At 37.4% G+C, this 11,382-nt stretch overlaps 1 protein-coding gene across 5 annotated transcripts in view; it reads right to left on the reverse strand.

Moving 5' to 3' along the window:
• Positions 1-11,382, reverse strand: part of Baz1a (bromodomain adjacent to zinc finger domain 1A) — a 79,383-nt gene that overhangs the window by 36,453 nt on the left and 31,548 nt on the right. For all 5 annotated transcript variants that reach the window (XM_051195832.1, XM_051195833.1, XM_051195836.1 and 2 more), the window contains 3 exons: positions 6,826-6,913; positions 2,943-3,077; positions 80-179 (listed from right to left, as the gene is read on the reverse strand). In XM_051195832.1, the coding sequence (XP_051051789.1) occupies positions 80-179; positions 2,943-3,077; positions 6,826-6,913 (323 nt within the window). The remainder of the gene's footprint in view (positions 1-79; positions 180-2,942; positions 3,078-6,825; positions 6,914-11,382) is intronic.

Below are 11,382 nucleotides of genomic sequence, written 5' to 3' on the forward strand. Positions count from 1 at the left end.
TATTCCTCACTGGGGCTCAGAGAAATAAATGCTATTTCTTGTCCTTAAACAGTGTTTGGAGAGAATGTTAAAAACCCACCTAGCGCTTTCATTTCCTCTTGTTTCAAAAGCTTGTCTCTTTCTTTAGTGGCTTTGCTCCGACACCCTGCAATAGTCTGTTTATTAGCAATGTTGTCTTCCTACAAATTAAACAAGAAACAAGTGGTAAATCACAAACTATATAAATTGATGGTCTGCCAAGTTTTCCTAATAAGAAAAAAAAAAAAAAAAGATCAAAAGCCCCTACCAGGACTTGCAGGTTAACTCAGTGGTAGATTACCTGCCTAGCACACAAAGCACCCTAAAACCCTGGGTTCAAAAGCCCAGCATGGCAAACAAACAAAACAACTAACATCAATTATACCTGTTTTTGGGGGTGGTGGAGGTTGAGAGGGTTTCTCTGTGTAACAGTGCTGACTGTGCTGGAACTTGCTTTGTAGACCAAACTGGCCTCAAATTTAGAGACCCACCTGCTTCTACCTCCTGGGTGCTGGGATTAAATGTGTGCACCAACACCACCAGGCCAATTATACCTTTTTAAAATACTAAAATGGGTTCTGATTCTACTATAAATGGATATCTAATGATTCTAATCATAGTAACATGTAGAACATGAGTCAATTCTAACACTTACATAAATTATAAAAATATCCAAATACTATGTATTATATCAAGAGCCATAAAAATGATATATTAGAAAAATCCCCAAGATTCCTTTATAAACTAGATAATGCAAACATCAATGTGAAAGACAACGTCAGAAGGATTTCTTGTGGTCAATACTAAGCAAGGCCAAATTTGTATTTTATGTTTGGACAGGATTCTTGCTATGTAGTTTCTTTGCTGGCCTGGAACTTTCTATATAGGCCAGGCTGGCCTCAGACTTGCTGTGGTCATCCTATTTCTCCCTTGCATCACACCCGGCTCCTTAATAAGCATTTATTATTTCATACTATAATGTAACAAAGCATACGACTCATTTTAATATTTAAGTACCAACTATGCATAGGCCAGTGTTAAAGCACAGTGATAAACAAGATAGACTTGGTCCCTTTCCTCATGGATAGTCAGATCTTAAAAAGTAAACTTTGAGAAAGGCTTTAACCGCTACAATATTCTAAGAGAACACCTTTCAAATCTCAAAATTTGGCTGAAATTCCGAACAGATGAGAAAGATAATTAAAACTGCACCAGAGCTGGGAAATAAAAGTAATTAACCGGTCACTATGTTGGAAGGTTATGCGGAAGAAGAAACAGCTTTCACCTACAAGGACTGGAAAAAGTACTAAGAGAGACAAAGGTGTAGTAACAAGGGAACAACAGAACTCTCTCTACTGCAGGCTTTCAGCAAGCAAGAAAGAATATCTGTTCTACTTCATTTTACAACACAAACAACTCTGAACTAACACTTTCTGAATACCTTCAAACTAGCATTAGAAGCCTGAAAGCCCACTTGTAAACCATTAGCAACCTCTGGTCATCAGGAAAGAACAGACAGCATGCATATAGTGAGGGTAAAGAAAATAAAAACACGAGGAAGACAATCTTCTAGTCTAGGATCAGCAGAATCCAAGTATGTTCCTTCCAACCCTGACAACTGCATACATTATTAGTTTGCACACTTCCAGACACTTTCAAGATGTCTTGAGTTGGGGAACGGCAATTATCTGATGAAGGAAAATTCTTTACTGCTAAAAGAAATAAAGGCAAATTGGAAATTAGTAGTAAGATATTCAGCCCTCCCGCACCTGTTGCACTGACCACACCCACTGGGGGTAGGGACAGGGGCGGACTTGACTTGAAAGAACTAGGGAACCCTGGAGCTCTCTCTTGCTTCCTGATGGAGAGCAAAAGGAGGCATCCTTGGGACTGGAACCTGCTGGAGTTCATCTGTCTCTATTGTAAGTTATTTCTCCCTGAATAAACATTTATTCAGCCTGTCTGTTTCCCCCATCCTTATTTTTCCATGATAGAAAGTAAGCATAGAATTCACACATTTTTTTCATCTCACACTGCCCTTCCCTTTTCCACTCTAAAATTTCTTAGATTTACCTTGCATTCTAGGTCTCTTACTACATACCCTGCTGTTTGCTTGGTTTTAGGCCACCACTTTTTGGTTAAAGTCTATTTTCAGTAACTACTTAAGCAAACTGGATATTATTAGAGAAAGAATATTAAGGCCATTTGATTAACAAATTGCAGCCTCAAGGATACACATTCTGCCTCACGGCCCATGCTATATGAACTATAAACACTTCAAACAAATGCCCTGAGTCTCTTATAACTGTGTTCATATCTCAAGTACCCTTCCCACCCTTTTGCCCTATGCTGAATGTCTTAGCCACTTTAGGCAGGAAACATGGCAGCAGGCAGGCAGACTCTAGAGCAGTAGCTGGGAGCTAAGATGTCCAGCTCTATAGGCACAGAGACAGACTCTGGACCTGGCCTGGGCTTTGGAAACCTTAGTCACCACTCCCTGATGAGTAAGTATTGAAATATATCAGCCTATAGGGGCCATTCTTATTCAAAACCCCACACTGAGAACTCTTCTGTGTAATCCAGGCCTTTCTTAAAGCCCTCTAGCCAGAACTGCAGTGGATACTGCACGCTTCTTATAGCTGATTTCCTGAGTTTTTCATCCTATTTGTTTTCCCTAGTAATTGTCTGTAAGCTTGTTCCTACCTTGGTATAAAATCTGTCTCCTACGAATGTCTAATCCACACTGAAAAGTTCATATAATTAATGCTGAGCAGCTGTTAAGGGAACACACATTCAATTTTTCTTAAATGAAGAAAACCGAGCTATTGTTACAGGGCATAGGTGTAACAGGAACCAAACATGCCCTTGATTGTAAATGATATTTTATTAACAGCTAAATGGGAGTTTAGCCTTTTCTTACCTACCTGACCAAGAGATAATCGTTTGGGAGGTCTTCCCCTTCGTCTGTTAGCAGGACTGAAGATAAATGTAGGTGGATCATCAGGGAAGAAATAAGAAAAGTCTTGCTCTGCTATGTTGTATGTTGAAAGAGATGATGCCTTCATTTGAAACACACAGGGTACAGTGACAACATGTTAGTGGGCATGTTCACATGTCATATGGCCACTATTGATGCTGTTAAGGACTAAGCCATCATGTAGTTGGTTAACGTGATACTTTTTCTACTTTAAATAATTCACAAGAAAGATACCAGAAAGGAAACTAAAGTTTACCATGAACTGTACTCATGAATGTGATGTATGCCTGCAATCCCAGCATTTGCAAGGTAGGACAAGAGGAACTATCTATTCAAGGTCATTCTTGGCTATGCAGAGGTTAAAGTTCTACTTACACAACACTCAGCCTAACAAAACCAAAGAACCTTACCATAAATACCAACAATGTTTCTACAGACTTTTGAATACTAAAAGCTATTTCAATATAATCTGTTTTTTAGATTTATTTTTTTTAATATCGGTGTGTGTGTGTGTGTGGCAGGTGCCCTCACTGGATCCCCCTGAGCTAGTTATATATAGGCAGTTGTAAATACCCAATGTGTACTGGGAACCAAATTTAGGTTCTCTGAAAGAGAGCAGTAATTAACAATGAACCATCTCTACAGATACTCTTAAGTTTCTCTCTCTCTCTCTCTCTCTTTTTTTTTTTTTTTTTTTTTTTTGGAGATAGGGACTAACTAGTCTTGACTTGCTATTTAAGCTAGGTTGATCTTGAATTCAGGCATTAGCCTGACTATGCCTTCTGAATGCTGGAATTATAGGTATGCACCATGCCGGCTTTAAAATGGTCAAATCATTCACTTGACATTTAAAAATCCCTGTATTTTGTTTTTACTTAGCACTTAATAATTGCGTATTATTTCTGAAAAACAATATAATGTTTCAATACTCCAATAAATGTCTTTCTCTTTTGTTTTTTGGCAGTCTCTCTGTGAAGTCCAGGTTAATCTCTCATATGCAATTCTTCTGTCTCAGTCACCTTAGTAAGATTACTACCACCTGGCTCACATTAAATCTCAACTATTTCCCAAGTACTGAACATTTGGATTCTTTTTTTCTGAGCTGGACAATGACTTAAATAATTTATATAGGTCTCCATAAAATCAGAAATACAAACCTCTATAAAGTTTTGAATCAAGAATGAAGAAATCAGTTTCATTCTTACCAGAGTTGTTTGGTTCTAAGACATTTGCCAAACTTGAGAATTACTTTTTACCTTGTATCTAAAATTTGTTTAGAACAATGTTTAGAGCATTTTCAACCCCAGACTTTTTGATAATTTGGCTTAATGGACAGATTATATTTTTTTTCCTCAAAGAATAAGGCCATTCACAGAAATGTTTTAGGAAAGCAAACTACAAAAATGTCAATTATTAACAAAACAAAGAATTTTACTAGACAATTTGTATTTTATTAGTAGAACACAAGTTTTAGCATTTAAAACCCTGTTAATTCTGACCATTCTAATAAATCAGGAACCCATTACATTTTTACAGTAGACTCTCGATTAAGGTCATTTTTGTCCCTACCTAACTTTAAGTACATAGACTACCACATGAGTAGCAGAGTGGTTTCTTCTTAAAAATCAGGGTGTGTAATGCTTAAATGGTAATGCCTAGATTTTTAAAGATATTTTTATTCTTATTTTTTTCGAGACTGTTTCTCTGTGGTTTTGGAAGCTGTCCTGGAACTAGCTAGCTCTTGTAAACCAGGCTGGTCTAGAACTCACAGAAATACCGCCAGGCAAAGATTTTTTTTTTAATGTTTACAAATATACAAGATATCTTAGGGGGGAGGGGGGAGGCCAACTCTAAAAATAAAATTCATTTACATAGGATATTTTTTTGTTTTTGAGAAAGGGTATCATTGTGTAGAGTAGGCTGCCTCAAATTTGTGATTCTCTTACCTTAGCATCCTGAAGGTAAAGGCCTTCTATACCTGTGCCACTATACCTGGCCTATATGTACCTTTACATAGTTTAAAGGTTATTTGCTTGGTGTTTTAAACTACTTTGAGATTTACTTGTTCCTTTGTTTTATACACATGGGTGCTTTGTGTTATCTGTGCACTATATGCATTCAGTGCCCAAGAAGGCCAGACTAGGATATTGGATCCCCAGACATTGGAGGTAGAGGCAGTTGTGGGCTGTCCACATGCTGGGAATCAAATTTGGGTCCTCTGCAAGAGCAGTCACTATTCTTAACTGCTGAACCATTTCTCCAGTCGCTATATGATTATTTTTAATAATTTTGTATGAAACCAAATTTAATGGTATAGAAGTTTAGTATGGTATAGAAATCACTTTAGTATCAAAAAGGTTTATAATAAAGAAGGCTAGTATGAGAGCATTTTTATTTTCTAAGTAGGCATGCTGAATTATCAGAAAAGGTCAAAAATAGCTTCTTTATACTGTAATAATGCTTTCAAGTTTTTATACTACAAACATTAATCATATCTACTTTCCCATTTTCCCAATGTGCAATATGTATTCTAATAAATCTGAATTCTTTATTGCACCATGCAGGTGTTTTCCATGTGCTGCTTGCCCTTGAGAACCCCTTGATGGCATTTTTAACCTGCACTTGCTTCCGCTGTCATCACTACAGTCTCTCCTTGGCACTGCAGCCGCTGCTCTCTGCAGCTCTTTGGCGTGCACAGCACCAGCGCTTGTTTCATATTTCATTTCATGTATACATGCATGCACGACTACTTCTTCAAATGCCTAGCCAAATGTCCTGGTTTTATCTCAATAAATAATTTGCCTTGTTCCTAAGTATCTGAAACTTTTTTCCTTTAAACAAATTTGTGTGTTTTTCTTTTCATTTCTCCTTTTGTGGTTTACATTTACATACAATGAAGAGCACATCTTAAGCAGCAGTAGCTGATTTAAATGAATGCTTCCAATCTGCTCTTCTGAACATGGGGGTGTGTCACCTGCGCATGGGTGGGCCAGAGGCTTGCTGACACTGGTGCCTTCCTGTATTACTCTTGCTGTACCCCAATCTTGCCCTTTCAGGAAGATCTGAGAGCCAGTGAAGTCTCTTGGATCCTCCTCTTTCTGCCGCCACCCCAGAACTGGGGCTATGGATACATATTTCTAAACTCGAGAATCTTTTTGTTGTTTTTGAGACAGGGTTTCCTCTGTGTAACATCCTTTGCTATCCTGAACTTGCTCTGTATTCAGGCTAGCCTTGAACTCAGAGATCTGCTGCCTCTGCCTCTGGAGTGCACCACCACCATCCACTGAACTCAAGTTCTTATCCTTGCACACTGTACTCACTGAGCCACTGCCCAGTTTCCCCTCCCCTGCATGCTTTTAAAAATTAAGTACAATATGTCTCAGACTGGCCTCAAAATTTTGATCTTCCTTACTATCTCAAGTGCTGGAATTACTGGCATACATCACTATGTCTGATTCTCTTTTTTATGTTTCTTTATCTAATGTGATTTAAACAGTCACATTAAAGATTAATTTTTTACTATTTTTGACTTTTTGTTTAATGCATAATGGAAGGTCTCTAAAATCTTGGTTTTCAGGGCTGAGGATGCAGCTCAACTACTAAGTGCTTGCTTAGTCATGAAACTGGCTGGGTGATGGCCACCTAATAATTCAGAAAATAATACCCAATTCAACAAAAATACTTTAAAAGGTACTAAAAATTAGTTACACAGATAAATGAGAGCTATTTTAACCATCTTTGAAATATCATTTTAGCAAAGTTACAAATTTATAGCACTATATAACTTATTTTTATTTCTTCCTGACATATAATTTCACTATTCTCATTACCTTAATTTTAATGATTCCATCTTGTGCTTCACAGTGTTGTTTCAGAAAAAGCTTTAGTTTATCACGAGAAAATAGGTGTTTTCTCCGGCTGATGTTGGGGGAAAGAGGATAGAATTAGTACTAATGATTCAGCACTCCACAATCACTATATGTTTATGTTTAAAATGTTTTAACCTTTATTGCCTCTTTGTGGGTTTCACATCATCCATTCTGATCCTACTTATCTCCCCACCCCCTCAGCCTTTGCAATCTCCCTCCAAAACAAAAGCAAATTTAAAAGAAAGACCAAACAAAGGAAAAAAGGAGAGAAGAATCTTGTCATGGAAGCTGTAGTGTAAACCATACGGTTTACCCTTTAGTCCATTCATCTTTACTTGCAGTTAATACATGACTTTTAAGCCCAGGGAAGGACTTATGGGTGGGGGGGGGGAGGGGGAGAGACACACGGAGGGACTGACGACGACGACATCCATCCTCCAAAGGTACATAGTAGACCTTATTAGGAACTACACACAGGGATTATGCCAGAACTTAGAAAACCCAAGTGGATCAATTATAAAAAGCCCATTACAAAAACAGTGTATGTATTTGTTGTTTAAAAACACAAACAAATAAGTAGTAAATTTGTTTTTAAAATACAATTTTAAAAATTAAGATAAAAATGATTAGCTATGATATAGCATCAACTAAATCAACAATTCACATGGGTATTATAAGCAAAACTGAAGAGATCCTAACAAATTTTAAAGCCCTTTGTATTTAAACCTCATAACAGCCAACAAATTTGAGATAAAAATCAAAGAGAATTAAAAGTAAGTTTCAAGCATACAACTTTAATTTTCCTCAAAAGCAACAATAGCAGTAATGCATGCAACAAACAAAACCAAAACAGTCAAAAACTAAAAGGAAACAAACCCAGCACAACAACCCTGGGAAAAGGTAAACATTAAATTCAGTGTCTGTCTTTCAATCAAACATAGAAAGTTTACAGTCAATAAACCTTACAAGAAATGGAACATGGGGACCTTCCTCAAACCTTTCTTTAAGGTTTTTGTTCTGCTGCTGCCCTGGGACTGCAGAACAGCTGGCAAACAGAAGGCAATAACTTGCTGATAATGAGGCAAATTGATTCTTGTCGGATCTGGTAGCTAGTAGCCACATATGGGTTTTCCTTATTTTCTCTAGTTACATTTCAAGGGCTCAATAGCCATAAAGGGCAATTAGTTCTCATTGGTTAGTATACATGACATTTCCATTAACAAAGGAAGTTCAACTCTAGTATATCAAGTCTCCTTCAGGTATATTAGTCTTTCAGTGAACAAGACAGTACATTTGAAGCTAACAAGAGCAGTTAAGAGGCAGAAGAGACAGCTCAGTGGTTTAGAGCACCTGTTGCCTTTCAGCAAATCTAGGTTCCCAGCACCCACATGATAATCTACAACTGTAACTCCAATCTCTATGGGCACCAGACACACATGTAGTGCATATATACATGTGCTAGCAAAAACATTCATAAACATAAACGTCTAAAAAGTTTTAAAAAACTTCAAGAGTTGTGCATTATTTCACTGCTTTATTGTCAAGCTTCAATTCTTTTTTCTGCAATTCTTTAGTTCATCATGAAGAATATGAAAAAGAAAATGAGCCAAAGAGGGTGTAACTAAAGTCTAGCAAAATTATAAACTACAAGTCAAAAAGAAAATGAGTAATATGAAATAGGAAACAGAACTATAACGCTGTGTTGAGAACTAAAGACAAAAGAACTCCAGTTGTGATTAAGGGAATGCCACTTCCCAGTCACTAACCCATACATACCCGACTCCCTCAAAACATTAAATTCAATAAACAGTAAAACAAATATCCTTAGAATTGTCTAGCAGGTATATTCCATCCATTGACATTGATACACAACATTGATAGCTACAAAGTTCAACCTAGAGAATTACACAAATGAGTTCTAAAATAAATAATAAAAATTTAAATAAAAAAAAAACTAGTAACATTTAAGGAAGTTTCTGATTTTGTGGTGTGCTAACTGCTGAATACACATGGCCCCTGGCTGCAGGCTGGACACACCTGCTTATAGATCTTAAAACTTATGACGGGGCCTGCCAAACAGACCAATCACACACTTCGCTGAAACTATAGGTGATATATCTGGGCTGGTGAACGCTTCAGCAGGTAATGGCACTTGGTGCCAAGCCTGATGACCTGATTTTGATACCTGGAATTCTACAAGGCAGAAGAAGGTTATCCTCTGACCTCCATGTGTGCACATATACACAAAATAAATGCTTGTTTTTAAAGAAAATGGTATCTCAAGCTGGATGTGGTGGCACAGTTTGTAGGCCAGTCTGGTCTACAAAGGGAACACTTCCAGGACAGCCAGGATTGTTATATACAGATTCTGTCTGTCTGTCTGTCTGCCTCTCTCTCTCTCTCTCACACACACACACACACACACACAGTCTCTCACACACAAGAAAAAGGAAAGAAAGTGGTATCTCTGACTCAGAATTTACCTATTATATTACTTTTCTTAGATTACCTGAGGTACGTATGAGGCAAAAGGAAATGAGAAAACAATTAACAATTGTTTTCTAGCAAATGTCAATTTACTGTCAGATGACTAAAAGCATATCAAGAGTCAACAATAGGGATTCCAAACCATATCCATATTACCTAGAGCTGGTTATCTTATATGTTAAATATTCATTCAGATTGAAGTTATTCTGACTAGAGCTTCAGGAGAGCAGGAAATAATTTAAAAATGAATAGAATCACATTAAAATTTTAGAAGGCTACATAACAATGAAACCATCCACACAGTAAAGAAGCACCTGCAGAAGGGAAGAAACTCTTTGCAAATTATATATGACTGTAAGCTAGTTTTAACTGTTTATTATGTAACTTAAATTCAACTGTGTTAAGTTGAATTTTAACAAAATATTTACACTACCCAGTCCTTCTTGTAAGCTGTTTATAAGAGTAACTTAACAAGTAAAATTAAATTAAATCAGTTATAAAGTAAACTTAAGAGATTATTCCCTATGTAACGTGTAACCTTCACTACTGTCAGTTTTTAAGGTTAAGCTTCTATTACAAAAGGGGATTTTTTGGCAGGGGAGTGGTGGCACATGCCTTTAATCCCAGCATTCTAGAGGCAGAGGCAGGCGGATCTCTGTGAGTTAGAGACCAGACTAGTCTAGAAGAGCTAGTTCCAGGACAGCCTCCAAAGCCACAGAAAAACCCTGTCTCGAAAAACAAACAAAAACAAACAAAAAAAAAACAAAAAAAAACAAAAAAAACAAAGGGGGGGGGGTTTCTTCACTTCTTTGTCCTTCAAAGGCATATATCTAACCTAAGTTAAAACTAGTTATAGTCAGGCTGGAGGGCTCTTAGTAAAACATCCCTCCGCAGCCTCTCAGGTTGGATCCAGTTCTTCACACATAGCCTGCACTAATGTCACTGTAGCCATAATAAGTACATATTAATTAATTACAGGGATAAAGCTTTACCTAGCCATTTATGTGCTTAAGGCAATTAACTAGACAAGTTTTGTCTACTGAGATATATACTAAATAGACAGCTCTCAAATGCTCAGATATCTAGAGAATATGGCATTTAAAACATTCTATTAAAAAGCTTTTTTGTAACAGAGAAACAAGCCAGATGCTGGTACCACCCTATTCCCTCCAAGACTGGTGGACACTAAAGAAACTCCACCCACAGAAGTGACAGCGCTAGCCACTCAGCAAACCTGCCTTTCATATCACCTGCTGTAAAGGACTCTTTGGACGGTGGACAAGAGAACACTGGAATCAACTGCCTCCATGTTGCCTAATGCCAACAGTAGGGGAGACTTCCTAAAGCTCCTAAGCCACAGGATCTTCTTAAAGCCTGGTAGGCCTTGAGCTAACAGCGCAAAGTGGGTGTCCTTAAAGCCTCTACCCTCAACAACTGTGGAGGACTCTGGGAGTGGCTATACAGGTGGTCAGCTAATAAGTCTCTGTCATTTTCTAATGATTAATTCTGGTAAAATTTTATCCTTCTCAAGAACTCTGATGCAGTTTGACGGCTGGTAGGTTTCAGTATAACTTCTTATCATTCCTTTGTTTAAAAAGGTGTTTTGCTGGGCATTGGTGGCGCACGCCTTTGATCCCAGTGCTGGGAGGCAGAGGCAGGCAGAGCTCTGTGAGTTTGAGGCCAGCCTGATCTACAAGAGTGAGTTCCAGGATAGGCTCCAAAAGAGAAAACCTATCTCTAAAAACCAAAATAAGTAAATAAATAAATAAAATGGTGTCTTAAGGTATAAAGTTTACATAAAAACATGAAAGTTTAAGATATAAAAATCTAAAACTGTTTTAAGGTATAACAAAGTGACTTAAGGTGTACAAATACAAGTTATCAGATTTCTTTCTCATTATGCTACAGTTCATAGTCTTAACATTAATCAATAAAGTTCTGATAAGCTATTAATCCAATCCTGACAGAGTACAAAACACCAAACTATACCACTACACGATCATAAATGCAAGCTAAAGATTAAGGTGCTCT

Source organism: Phodopus roborovskii, unplaced genomic scaffold, assembly GCF_943737965.1.
Source record: "Phodopus roborovskii unplaced genomic scaffold, PHOROB, whole genome shotgun sequence".
In the NCBI taxonomy this organism is placed as follows: Eukaryota; Metazoa; Chordata; class Mammalia; order Rodentia; family Cricetidae; genus Phodopus; species Phodopus roborovskii.